This window comes from Xylocopa sonorina, chromosome 13 (genome assembly GCF_050948175.1).
Source record: "Xylocopa sonorina isolate GNS202 chromosome 13, iyXylSono1_principal, whole genome shotgun sequence".
Classification (NCBI taxonomy): Eukaryota; Metazoa; Arthropoda; class Insecta; order Hymenoptera; family Apidae; genus Xylocopa; species Xylocopa sonorina.
The window spans coordinates 2,894,069-2,908,614 of NC_135205.1; the positions used below are offsets into that span (position 1 = coordinate 2,894,069).

General features: G+C 34.6%; 3 protein-coding genes across 5 annotated transcripts in view; all 3 read left to right on the forward strand.

Moving 5' to 3' along the window:
• Positions 1 to 684: 684 nt before the first annotated feature.
• On the forward strand, positions 685 to 3,061 carry LOC143430268 (succinate--CoA ligase [GDP-forming] subunit beta, mitochondrial). The gene is made up of 6 exons (XM_076906367.1): positions 685 to 883; positions 1,253 to 1,352; positions 1,429 to 2,024; positions 2,223 to 2,357; positions 2,531 to 2,659; positions 2,796 to 3,061. The coding sequence occupies exons 1-6, from the start codon at positions 685 to 687 to the stop codon at positions 2,906 to 2,908; spliced, it is 1,272 nt and encodes a 423-aa protein (XP_076762482.1). The 3' UTR covers positions 2,909 to 3,061.
• Positions 3,062 to 4,216: 1,155 nt separating this feature from the next.
• On the forward strand, positions 4,217 to 4,608 carry LOC143430363 (filamin-A-like). Its single transcript, XM_076906594.1, has one exon. The coding sequence runs from the start codon at positions 4,231 to 4,233 to the stop codon at positions 4,606 to 4,608; it is 378 nt and encodes a 125-aa protein (XP_076762709.1). The 5' UTR covers positions 4,217 to 4,230.
• A 969-nt stretch (positions 4,609 to 5,577) lies between these two features.
• LOC143430202 (filamin-A-like) overlaps positions 5,578 to 14,546 on the forward strand; it is a 41,406-nt gene continuing 32,437 nt past the window's right edge. For 2 of the 3 annotated variants that reach the window (XM_076906240.1, XM_076906242.1), the window contains exons 1-2: positions 5,578 to 5,725; positions 9,366 to 9,724. In XM_076906240.1, coding sequence (XP_076762355.1) covers positions 9,385 to 9,724 — 340 coding nt within the window. In that variant the 5' untranslated portion in view covers positions 5,578 to 5,725; positions 9,366 to 9,384. Of the gene's footprint in view, positions 5,731 to 9,365; positions 9,725 to 14,546 lie in introns of all 3 variants that reach the window. The other variant, XM_076906241.1, reaches the window with a different exon arrangement.

The window sequence follows — 14,546 nt, forward strand, 5'->3', positions numbered from 1 at the left end:
AGTACTGAAACTTAATCGCAATTAGTTTCAGCTTTTTCCACAGAGATGGCGCCACGAACGACATAGAATCCATGCGACCGATAGCTGTGCAGATTCCAATGAGTTCCAATGTCTATTACGTTTTCTTCGTTCCCTTTTTTCAAGACATTGCTCGAACGTTTACAAGATACAAAAAGAACGCAACATCACACTTTTTATAAATTTCGTCGATCTATTTTTTAAATCTGGACCACGGTATCTCTGTGTTGTCGACTTTGAACATGCATCGACTCTCGCGTCTGGTATGTCAGTGACCAAGTATAGACCGATCGTTGTTTGGTGTGAGTGAAAAATGCGGTTAGGTTAGGGCCACACGAGGCGCTGAAATTGTTAAAGCAGTTTGTATTTGGTATACGTGCGCGTGATACACGCACACATAGGAGGTTTTGTCGGTAAGGATTCGTTTCAGTTCAGAGGTTATCCAAGATAATTACCTAATTGTGTATTTCAAGATAACTTTCTTGTACAGTTTAATTTTAGAACTCCATCGTTCATTATTCAAACATTTATAAACGCACTGCGCGATGATAAACCAATTCTTGAGCTTACGTCGATAGCTGTGAGTTCCAATTAATTTTTTAGAATTTTCTTCAGAGGATATTAATCTCATAATCGTCCCGTGAGCGTTCGCTTTCAAGCTTGAACATGTTGAGATTTGGCAGCCGGAGGATATACTCCATTCAGGTGCTGAACAAACTGTCAACGTTTAATACGAAACAGGCTAGATGCTTGAATCTACTTGAATACCAGAGTAAGGAACTCTTGAGGGATTGCGGTGTTTCTGTACAAAATTTTGCTATCGTCGACGATTTAAGCAAGACAAATTCTGCGTTGGAGAAGTTACGTTAGTATTCTAGTTTGTATATTATTTGTATAATCAAAGTACTTGTAAGAAACTATGACGAATCGTAGCAAAGAATTACGTTGCGCATCTTTATAATTTTACTGTAATTGTTTACACTGTAATTGTATTTGTTAAATTCGATGGAAATATTGTAAGAAAATTTAAGCCGTTGCTGTTTTAATTATTATATAAATATATTAACGATTCGTCTGTTCGATTGTACATTTTGTTGTAACTGTGCGATACTCGTGTCGCTTTATGGATAATAACGAATCTACGTAGTGTGATTTTGATGATTCTATATAATATTGAAAAAGAATACAATATATACACTTGAGAAAATTTTTTAATCGTTATTCGTTTGAACAGATGCGGCTGAGTATGTTATAAAAGCTCAAGTGTTGACTGGCGGTCGTGGGAAAGGTTGGTTTGATAATGGCTTTAAAGGAGGAGTGCACCTTACAAAGGAGTAAGTACAATTATTGGTATAACGTAGAACATGGATATTTCTATATACACGCTATTTATTCTGTATTTTTTAATAGCCGTAAAGCTGTCGTAGACGTTGTTAAGAACATGTTAGGCCACCGTCTCATTACAAAACAGACTTCAGAAGACGGCATATTAGTGCAAAAGATTATGATAGCAGAGTCTGTAAATATTGCTCGTGAAACATACGTTTGTATTCTTATGGATAGACAATATAACGGCCCTGTGTTAATAGCCTCTCCAGCCGGCGGTGTGGACATCGAGACAGTCGCTGAAAAGACTCCAGAGTTAATCAAAACAGTGCCTCTTGATATATACCACGGAATTGACGACGAAATTGCTAAAGATGTTAGCGAGTTCCTTGGTTTCGTGGATCCAACGATTCAGCAGAAAGCGATATACGAATTGAAAAATTTGTGGAGACTGTTTGTAGATATCGATGCTTTACAAGTTGAAATTAATCCGTTGGTTGAGACTGCTGATAAACAAGTTATAGCCGTAGACGCGAAAATAGCATTCGACGACAATGCGCAGTTCAGACAACAGGATTTGTTTGCTTTAGAGGATGGCGAAACGAAAGATCCTAGGGAGGCTGAAGCATCGCGGTTCAATTTGAATTATATTAGTATGGATGGCAATATAGGATGTTTAGGTACGTTCAAGTTTCTCTTAACCCTTTGAGCATACAACAATTACTTGTGAAGGTGTTAATGCTGAAATGGTGCCCCGATATGTCGAACCACCAGTTCCATTGTAGACCATACAATTTTTTCGTCGAACGGGACTTGATGAGAGTATATTGTAGTCAATTCTAACTAACATAAAGTTCAAAATGATGTATTATGTTTAGTTAATGGTGCTGGTTTAGCTATGGCCACTATGGATATAATTAAACTGAATGGTGGTTCACCAGCAAATTTCTTGGATGTGGGTGGGAGTGTTAAAGAGGATCAGGTTTATCAAGCATTTAGAATTCTTAGCGAAGGTATGTATTGTAAGTTAATATAGAAGATTCAATTATTTATGTTGTATTCTTATGTAACACGACAATTTATTTGTTAATTTAATTGAATTATGATTCTACCTCTTTTACGAAATTGATTTCACATACATGTTCTATATAAAAGTAATTACGATTATTTCGTTTGACATCTCTAGATCCGAAAGTAAAAGTAATTCTAGTAAACGTATTTGGAGGCATTGTAAATTGTGCTACAATAGCAAAAGGAATTATCACGGCATCTCGTAACTTAAAGCTCAAAATTCCACTTGTTGTTAGACTAGAAGGTAAATTATTCTCTTATCATTTATCTTATGGTTTCAGTTTTACATTTATATATAACTATATCTTTACTTATTTTTATCCCTATGTAATTTAACGATGATTGCATTGTTTTATCTTTTTTTTTTTTTTTATAATTAGGTACTAACGTAGCAGAAGCAAAGAAACTTCTCGCGGAGAGCAATTTATCAATTGCTACAGCAAACGATTTAGATGAGGCTGCGAAAAAAGCAGTACTTTCTGTGAAAACATAAAGTTAGTAATTTTGTTTTAATGTTATTTTTCGTAAGACTGGGAAATTTTGTTCTAAATGTATGGGAAATATATAAAATTGGAGGGGTAATATTTCTACATAACATCGAAGTATGAGACATTTCTCTTGTTTTGTTGATTTCTTCTTCTTTTTTTTAATAATATTGCTGTTTTTGTAGTTTATTATTTATAATTGTAGTTAGTTTTTAGTTTTTTTTTATTTCATTTTTAGTATGTGTTTATTAAAAGATTGATTATATTTATAATTGAACAGTTGTTTCGAATTCTTAATATCCTTGCTCCTTATTTTTAATAAACTTACTTGAAATTATTTTTTCTTAATACCATTACATATTATCTTTATTTTAAGTAATGTTTTGTTTTTATTACTTTAATATATTCTTTCTATTATAGTTAGCTCTTCCTATGCAGTCTATCTGTTAATAAATGACCCTATACAGATATTATTAATTTATAGCTGTATACACGTTTTTTTACATATTAAATAAACAATTAAATAAATTGACAATCTTCGTGCGTGTATTTCAAAAATATAAGGTAAATATATTGTTTTATAATTTTATAAGAAAATGATTAAATACGTTTTCGATGATTATAATGTCTATTTTTTCATGCTATCCTTATAATTTCTTTTACACTTCGTTTTCAGAAAAGAAAAACAAGTGTTTTCGTGCGAGACTTAACTTTAATTTGCCATATTTACCTTTTGCCATAAATTATACGTGAATACGCTATTCATCGTCAAGCGGATCATTTTTCTAGTATTTTGTGCCTCTAGATCTATTTACATTTGATTTATATCTATAAATATCTTACGTACAATTTCTGTTACATGTTATGAAGTATTCAGTGTCCCATAACTATAACTATATATTTTGTTAAATGGAATAATATATTTTATAGTACCATTAGCTTAAGTGTGAACTGTCCCAGATCCGTTTCGTAACTTTATCAGAATCAAGTAAAGAGAATGAATTATTAACACTAATTAAGCAAGTAGATACGATTGAAATTACGTCATGCTTTAATTGAAGAAATCTTACGAAGATATATAATAAAATTTTCATTAATAAAAGATTAAGATAGATGAGCGATATCGTTAAATTATGTATAAATAAGTTTAAAGCTGTCTCTTCAATATAAAGGGTGTATTTAGTATCAGCTGGTATTAGTAAGTTGGTTAAAAGGAAAATAGTGCAGTTGAGCGGAGAACAGTGGAGAGAAATGGAGGGGGTAGCTGTTGAGCATAATATGCGAATGTACACAAGGTAAATTTCGCCACTATCATGCTGTACTATTGCCAATGTCGTCCCGTAGGAACGTACCGGCCGATAAGATGTGCGGCAATGAAACATCAGCCAAGCGCGAGGATGGAACGAAAGAGGAAGAAATGTTGGAACAAGATTTACTCGAGAGTGCCCCGTGGAAACGAATACAGCAAAACTCATTTACAAGGTGGGCGAATGAGAGGCTGAAGATAATGCACGTGCAGATCGACGATTTGAAATACGACCTGTCCGACGGCCTTCGATTGATCACGTTGATCGAGGTGCTCGCGCAGAAGAAACTTCCAAAGCCCCATCAAAACCCTGTCTACAAGTCGCAGAAACTGGAGAACGTGTCGTTGGCGTTGGAGTTTCTGCAGAACGAAGGAATAAAGACCGTTAATATCGGTAAGTGATTAACGCACGTTTGTCCCGTTCTCTGCATGGTGCCTTGTTTTGTTTCTCGAGTAATGTCGTTCAAGTTCAAATGTGTCGCGTGGGAGAAGGGAAAGAAAAGGGAAGAGAGTGGGAACCAGAAGGGAAAGAGTTGATGAAATTTATCTGTCTTTTGTATTTTATGTAGAAGTTAAGTCTAGGAGATGACAGCAGTTTTTTTTTGTTACTAAAAATGTAATTATTAATTAGAATATTGTTATTACTTCCTGTTACTCGTTTGAAGAGGATAGTTAAAAATTTGTCCCTCTCGTGGAAAGGAAAAGCTTACAGTATCCTCCAAGGAGAATGGAAAAGCACGTAATCATTTTTTCAAAATTTAATCGCAACAAAATTGGGAAATTATGCAATTTTTGTGGTAAGAATAACCGACGACCTGTTGGCCATTCCTGTACGAAGGGTTGTTGGGTCTCAGGGGCAATTGCGCCGGTGTTATTTATCTACCGAGTTTCTACATAGATGATTACCTTTAAATTGAATTAAATTTCATTAAAGTTATCATAGATCATTATAATACTCATCTCCTATACGAGGTAGTATAATGGATTTTAATTGGATTTTAATTTTGCGAAATTTGTCAATTCTCTGCGCGCGAATAATATATTTTTTGTAGTGCCATTGAAAGTAACGAACGCTAAAATACGACGGAAATGTTTCAGCGAAGTTGTGAGGTGTCAAAATGGACAATAGGAAGCTAGAGAAGAGATAGATGAAAAAAAGATAATGAGAGGAACAGACAGATCCGCGTGTGTATATATAGTTGGCCTGTAAGAGTGGGAGGGTGTCGAAGACGAGGGGATAGCTATTCTCGGAGTTGGTTCGGTACATTTTCCCTCTCTTCCAAATTCGGTGGCGGTAAACGTCAGTAAACCTTTGTAAATCGCAACGTACAGTGCAAAGAATTCTTTCTCTCTCTCATATATCGTTCAAATTCGAATTGTGCTCCCGTGTTTCCTCAGGTGTGTCCGTAGCGTGAGAGTGTACGTTTGAAATATATAACATTTGAAAGCGAATTGCCGAGTGTGAACGCATACATACATACATATCTTACCGATAGTTTCATTTCATCTTGTGACCAAGGTAATGTATCAAATATTTACGTGACAGTGTTCGCGTCGCATAAAAACAAACAATCGTTCGTTTCTATTTTTCGTGTCTCGACTACATCTTTCACTCTGCAACTGAGAAGATTAATCTCACTTCGAATGTTTTTCACGCTTGCGAAAATAAGATACACTTTGCATAATATCAGTGTACAACGCTGCATCATTTAATGTTTTTTTAATCGAAGGTTCTTGGGATCATTGGGACTGTTTCTAAATTGAACCGCTGTCAGATGAAATTGAAAATAATTTTTGCGCTTGATGTTGAGTATTGGCAACTACGTATTTTATCTCATTGAAATTAATCAAGTGTATCTCTGTTCGATAAAAATTAGGGTGAACTAAAGTGTGTTTTCTTTGATTTTTTTTAGTTTAAGGCCTGTTTAAAAATATTGAATACCATACATCTAAATTGTTTTCCTTTAAAATGCCCTTTTCTGAAGATGATTAATTATACCGCACAATTAGAAGTACAAGCGTTTTACAAGCTTTTATAAACGGTCGTAAGCTTCCTTTTATTTGTTTCAAATATTTGACATTATTTGAGATTCAGTTAATAAATATTACCGCTTTATCATTTTTACATATTTGTTTATAGCAAGCGGTACATATAGTATTGCCACTTATCACTTTGCTTAAAGACACGATGCTACATAATTAATAATGAAACGATTACCGATTTACGGCATCAAGTAATTAACATGCCATGAATACGTATAATGGTTTTCAAATCCGTTGACGTTGCAAATGATTGAATAATAGAAAGTGTAAATTATTCATGATCAATTCAATTTAAATTGATTTAACGAATCGAAATTATGTTTCAAAGTGGTAAATTTTATTACTGCAATTTGCAAAAATAATTAGGACCATTAATTGAAGCAGTAGACAGGAATTGAAAGTCGTAGTATATTATAACGTAATAACAATATATAGTAGGCTCTCCCTCCCTTCTCTCTCTCTCTCTCTCTCTCTCTCTCTCTCTCTCTCTCTCTCTTTCTTTTTACTATATAGTCCATCAATGAAATACTACAGATATCATGTTGCTAGAAGTTGAGAAGGTGAATCATTGATTTCTAGTTTACTCGCTTGAGCGAATCTAGAACAAAATTGCAGGGACACATGCCCAAATACATTTGCAAATAAGAAACACCTACACAATAAAGCACTCAACGTTAAAGATTAAATTTAATTAAATATCCGTTTCTATATTAAAAATACGATTGTTACAATCGTGCCATTATATTTTGCTGTAGATCTTATTCGTAAAATGATACGTTTATGCAATGATATCGAGCGGTCCCTTTAAAGATAATCGTTTCTAATCATTGTTTCGTATTTGAGAGGAATATGGTACTCGTTGATCGTAAAATTTCAATCTGTTAGTCATTGAATTCGTTTTAATAACGCTCTGGAACAGAATTCGATGATAGAACAATTTATTATAATGTGTGCACCAGTATATATCCCGAGAGATGTTCGTTTGCCAAATTTCGAAACTTGTGCGTCGTTATCCCCAACGGTGTAGAACAGATCGCGTGAGTCACAGGCAGTAGAACATGCATCGAATCAAAGAGAGAGGATCGTATATTTTATTTCCAAACTAAAAGTAAAAACAAATGGAATAATATTTGAAGAAATTCGAAAGACTGATCTCGTATGTACAGACAGGTTTGAAAGTTCTTCGAGGAACCTGATTTAATTTATTTTTTCGAATGGTCAAATCACTGACCTAACTTTTGTTACTTACGCACTTGAAAAGGAACGTGAGATTCATGGCTGAAACCAGTGGTTTATCGGGAAAGGAAGAAGAAGGTGACTAATCCGTAAAAGGAATCAGTGCTGAGGTTTTTGCTATATCAGATGCTATCTGTCAGCGGCGGTTAATTAGACAATTTTTTTTAGTAACATTATTTTATTAATTACTAAAATTTTTGTAGGTACGCATCGAGTTAAATGAATCACGTTGCATGTAAATTTATATTTTTCCTTATATGTTTATATACGCTTTTCCTCAATTATATTTAATTCTAAATATATACAAATATTTTAAGGCTAGATTATCCAACAAAATATATATAGGAATCAATGATATTGCGCTTACAGTCGTTGCTACTTTCCGACACACAAATACACAAGATTCTAAAGTACGTGAATATCTATATATATACGTACATAAGATTTGATTCGAGATTATGTTGGATGTGAATCGTATTATCGGATTCGCGATATCGTCCTTGATAAATACTTTTTATTTTGAGTAACGCAGCTCAAATTAAAACGGAATGATAAACATGTGTTTCAAGAAGTCTTTTATCTATATCATTTTAGAGGCAACAACCCTTTTACCTGTATTTTCATCAATTCTTTTAAATTATTTAAATTATTTAATCTTTTAAATTAACAATTTTTTATCAATACAAAAATGTATTTTTATCAAAGTTCAAACTGTTTTCAATACATCAGTGTTTTAAACTATATGTAAAATATAATATATCGATTGAATAATCTAATTAGAAATTTAACATACGATTTTGTACGTTTTATTTTAATTCTAAGAAAATAAGCCAACGAGTGCTGCCCCTAAAATAAGGCTACGCCTTGGCGTGGAAGGTATCGGTATGGCCCTTGACCACGCGATGACTAATGTAAGCTTTCTCTAAGATTTTACATTTTTTTATGGGGACAAAAACAACAAGAATGAGTAAGATGTTTTAGATGCGTCGTTTCGGGTGCATTTTATCGGGTAGGGCTCTTAATGAGTCATGAGGTTCGTCATCCAATAATGTTCTTAATACTGTCAAATATCCAGCAAACATGAATTCTTATACCGTACATGTACATTTCATGCAAAATTGTTGAAAGGGAGGAAGAATAATACTCTGTTAATACTTAACAATTCCATAGTTTGCACATAGCAAGTATTCGTATCAAGGTACATAGTACAAAAACACAAATAAATGCAGAAATTTTATTTTCAAGTGGAACCAGCAAGCTTGTCGAGTACTCGATCGTTCAAAGTTACGAACGCGTTACGATCTACAACAAACATAATCCAAAATCGAATCTCGATTGTACACATCGAAAAAAAGTTTCGTAGTCTCGATCGTACGAGGGAAGAAGCTTCAAGGAATTAGTCCGATCTCGGCCGAATTTTTCCGACCACAGCCGAATTCGTAATCCCTGCTGTGTATACAAAATAAAGCAGAATGCACAGTCACATCGATACGTGAAAGCTGTTGACTGTGTAAAGTGTATTTCTCAATTGGCAGAGCGTATAAACAGAAACGCGGCTAGGAGGCGATCAATTTGCGGTGATGCTATCCACGATGTTATTAAACGGGCTGTTGTTCATTGATTGTTGCATCATGTGCGTGCACAACTTCTGTCTGGACAGGGCCATAGGTATCCCAGTGCACACTAAAAGAAAGGTAAACTAGAAAGAGGGAAAGCGAGCGAGGTTTTAGAGAAGAATTGTAGTGTAGCGAGCTGTAAGTCGGTTAAGTGGAGAATGCTGGAGTGGAGTGGAGAAGAGGGTGGGGGAAGTCGGTGTGAACGCATACTACGTGAATCCTGCCCCCACCACCGTGCTTACCATTACGAATGTCGTCCCGTAGGAGCGAACCGGCCGATAAAATGTGCGAGAACGATAAGTCAGTCAAGTGCGAGAACGCCGAGGAAGAGGACGACGACATGTTGGAACAAGATTTGCTCGAGGATGCACAGTGGAAACGGATACAACAGAACACGTTCACGAGGTGGGCGAACGAGAGGCTGAAGGTGATGAACGTACACATCGGCGATTTGGAATGCGATTTGTCTGACGGTCTACGGCTGATCACGTTGATCGAGGTACTCGCGCAGAAGAAACTACCGAAGCACAATCAGAAGCCCACGTTCAGGTCGCAGAAATTGGAAAATGTGTCGGTGGCATTGAAGTTTTTAGACGACGAAGGGATAAGGATCGTTAATATCGGTGAGTGATTAACACTTTTCTCCCATTCTGTGCTCGCTGCTTTGGGTTTGTTTGTCGATTGCGTGAAGTCGTTCAAGTTTAAGTCAAGTTTCAGGTGGAAAAGGGGGAGGGATCAGGAAGAAAGGGTGAAATAGGAGAGAAAGGGTTAACGAGGTTCGTGTTCTTTTGCTGATCTGTATTATAGTTAGACTCCAGAGAGCAGTACGTACGTATAATACATACTTGCGAATTGGAGAATTAACATGTATATATATACATATTAGTTAAACATGTTAAGTAAATTAAATAAATCGTAAAACATTAAAGAGAATAAAGTAAGAGAGACCCATATTATCGCGTTCAATATTGAATGTAGTAACAACTGTATCGAAAATGCTCATTTGTTTGGTTTAAACTGTATGTTTTGAATTCCAATTCAGGGTGATTATCTTTAAAGCGAAGAATGTTGAAAGAAAAGCTTGTTTAAAGAAGTATATAGACATACTAAATATTTTTTTATAGTACATCCAAGAAATATTACAGAGTTTTAACACCGTCTTAAATTCTGCTTACATATATGGTAAAAACATAAATTATGAATGAATTCATCACATTTAAAGATTATCGCACACATTTATATTGTGCGCAATTGGTCGTGACGTTGCATAGCGTGTTCTTAGCAGGTAACTTCTTCTGTTTTTATGTCCAGTCTCTTTCATTTGTTTAGTAAGGTCAAAATAGAATGTCCATAAATGTAGTGATCAGGAATATTCCGTTTCCAAACGTGCAACAATTAAATCCGTCCACGAATTGAAAATGACTAGTCGGCAAAATTAAAACGTGAATATCAGCAAATACCTACATTATGTTGAACGATTTTTGAATAATAAAATTCCTGTATGAATACATAATGGTTAACAGAAATGTCGGATGAAATTTTTTGAGCAAACCATTAATTACCTCCAGCAAATATTCATGCGTTTATACAAATTTTTCTTAACTTATCTTCTCTCATTGAGATACGATATTGTTACAAATGAATCTATAAGAGTCACCTAAATATTCCTTCTATGTCCGTTGTCGCATATAGATGTTAAAGTTATAGTATGTTTTCCTGTACACATTCAGCTACTAATTCAGTTCATTAGCGATACATTTTAGTGCTTTTTATTACTATCATTTGCACTTTGTTTTACTTATTTCCGCAGCAAATTGAAGGATAATCTATTTCAATATTATATTTTAATGAATGGAAATCGCAAATACGCCAATTTCTCGATGTAGATTTTGTCCAATTTTGTAGTATAATTCTTCGAAATCGATTTTGCGAAATGAATCTTACGGATTACAAAAAGAAAGAGAGAAAGGGAAAGTAGACAGACGATGGGCAGGTAGGCGCACGAGGTGAAGGTCATATTTGCTCAGGTACAAAGCGAAACGTCATCCTCGGTTTCATTTTGCGTACCAAATTCATTCCTCTGATAAGATACTTTTGTTTTGAGATTGTAAAAATTCCGTGAAAAAGAATTTCTCGTTCCGCTTTAAGCGAAAAGGAAACGAATGATTATATATTTATTACGCACACGTGTAGAATGCGTCTACACGATATATTACACGACATATAGTCCTAAGTGTTTACTTAACATTATAATTTTGTTTCTCGTCTTGCTAAATATTAATATTCAAAAAATTTCAAACAGAACTCCAAAAATGGTAATTTCAGAATTGGATGAATAATGTTCATCTTAAATAAATTAAGTTTTAGAAGTCAAGGTAACACGCAACTTTCTTCCAGCGATTTCAAAGCGTAAATAAGCACACCCAGCACATCCGAGCATTTTTATCAATAGGCATTATTTACAAAGATGGTTGATGTCGAAGAATTTTTAGATATCGCATTTACATTATGCAACTGAAGCAGTTCTCTTCGGTGGATTTGATAGATTACTAGCTCTTTTTAAACTACAAAAGTTCGCTTGGTTGGAATGCTTGGTCGACGCACGTACTTTGTTTTTCTTCAAGTGTTAAGTATTCTGCATCGTGCACGGCGCGGCATGGAACAAAAGATGCCAAAACAGTAACGCGAGGTGTGAGCTTCGAAGCATGCGAGCAAGGTGCATTTACTTATCCAGACTTGTTTATACCGATTTACGTTAAATATATTGACCAGGACTGAATGAAACTATGGGAGAAAGTTGGCTCGTTATCTCGTTGCTCCTTATATAAGCGAAAAATATAATATATATATATATATACATAATTTCTTATTGGTAAAACTTAAATACCGTTTCTAAAGATATCTACTATGTCCAATATTAACGATATTTTATTTGATTATTTACGTACTGTGTCATACATGTGTATTATTGATGGACCAAGTGTGTCCATCATAACTGTCGAACATTCTATTATCCAATTTTTTTCTATTTCACATGAATTACAAGTGAATAATAAATTCAGCGAAACGAGTTCTCTTATTCGCTCTAATTGTAGGATGCATTAATTTATTGGAACGATAACAGTGCATGTTTTCGATCTATCTTTTCGAGGGGGTAAAAGATAACACTTACAATAGTATTTCTTTACGTCTTATAACTTATCAATATGTTCTCATTTTAGAATACATGCGTACATCCATATAATTATCGAGGCATGGAATGTTACACTCGCTTATTATTCGTTTCATGTAAAATATGTATGTATATGTTCGTAACAAAATTGTTCATTTAGTTTATTTTAGCTTATTTTAGTCTATTTAATTGGAATTTTGTTTGTTTATAACAGAGAAAGTGACGATCGATTGTTGCTGTTTGTACTAAATAATTATTGGTGCAAGTGATTTGGTTGAAATTATTGTGACAGTACCTCAAGAGGCATACAATTTGTTCGAGTAGATATTTCGTTCTTTAAGTAACAGGCGCAAGATCAATGGTACTGATACTAACAGAAGTTGTACGATTTATATATCATGATTTACATATAAAATATCGAGGCGGATCGACAATATTATTGTCAGACTGGATCGGTTGATATTGATCGTGTGTAGATCGCTTTAGGTCCATTTCAGTATCGAAACAGGAATACGCACGTAGCCGTGTCGTTACGACAACTTGAATTACTTGTACGTTTCTGCGCAAAGTTTCGAATTTATTCCAGTTCGTAGCCTTGTCTTTTACCTAGTAATTTACCATAACTGCTAAATATACATGTTTGTACAGTACGTGCGTATAGTGTACGCGTTGAACGTTTTCTGCTTATAGCCACTATATGCTTATAACGCAATTTTATTTTCAATTTAATGATATACATATTGGTAACATCTCGTCTAGCGTGCCTTCCATTTGACTCTTTCTATTTCCTCTCGATTATGTAGCTATTGATTAGTTATGATTACTGCAGTTGACAATGTAAACAGAATCGCTTAGTCGACAATGATGAAACAGGAAAGAGGATGCGTTTTCAGTAGTGTGCAAGAAAATTAATGTAATTTATTAATGCAACATTTAATGTTATTATATTGTACTGCCTTTTCTATATTTCTGCATGTTTCAGTTTCCCACGCATGGCATAAACATTCGTAGTACGGTTATGACTATCTGCATTTCGTCGTCTCTACGTAACACGTGCACTGAACCAATCGAGTAATCGATGTCACTTCTCGAACGCTCATGACGTTTTCCTCGACCGTATTCCTCGGCGAGTTTAGACGATGACGTCATTGATGGCTAACCGGTTACGTCATAGCGCGCGATAGGAGCACGAGCAAGAGATCACGTTCAAGCATCACTGGCTCCGATTCTTGTTTCTCCCAAGTCTTTTTTACGTAAAAGTATTCAACGTGCGTGAAACTGATCGATCATAACTATTTAAAGAATTTTTTACCTTTCTCTGATGATCTTCACGCATGGATCTTTTACCTTTGATACTGTGAACCGTTGATTTTTGCTCGTTTACAAATCTGGTCTACCAAATACTTATATTGACTAAACGCTATGAGTTTTATCAGGGAACAATTTTCCTGATTACACTTAGGGTTCATACATTAGCATTAACGTGATTGTTTTTGGGACGTTTCGTCGTGTTTTTAATAATAACGGAAGTACAGTTTGAAGCCACGTATGCGCAAATGAAATGCCAAAGTTATCGATTGCTAATTGTTTAATAATCGCTGGATTAATCTTTGCATAACATGTATAACTGAGTCAAGCCAGCTTTCTATAAGAAAGTACAGCACGTACTCTTCGTACAGTGTGACATGATTGTGTTTTAACATAATTTCTCGAAATATACCCATCATCATACCGGATCTGTGTAAATAGCAGCCACGTAACACGAGATATTCCATTGTGTTTGGTATGAACAGAGTAGTTTCTTTCGAAATAGAGACCTATTGTGTACGAAGCATAACTCCCACATTTGTCACTCGTTTATGCACATTCTGACATTAATTTTGTCGTTTATGTGAATTAAATTAAAATTCGTACGGTTTTTCGTACACGTACACATTATATGCTATATTATTATGTACAGTAGATACTACGAATTTATATTTATACATATGAATGAAAATTTTCGAAGTTCGAGGTTTTCTCAGTCGTTTTTAATCGAAGTAACAAGGTCGAAAATGTTACCTACATTATTAAGAATAAATCTCGCAGTTTACCGTGATGTTTGCCAAATTTGATGAAACTGTACGCAATCACGGCGATATTAATCGAAGGTTATTATGCAGCTACTTGATTTCTAATAATATCGCGAGTGAGAAGATGCGATTTCTTAAAATACCATTCGATGTGCAGTTATAGCAACAGTCCACCGTTTGTTATTTTATTATGTGCATAGA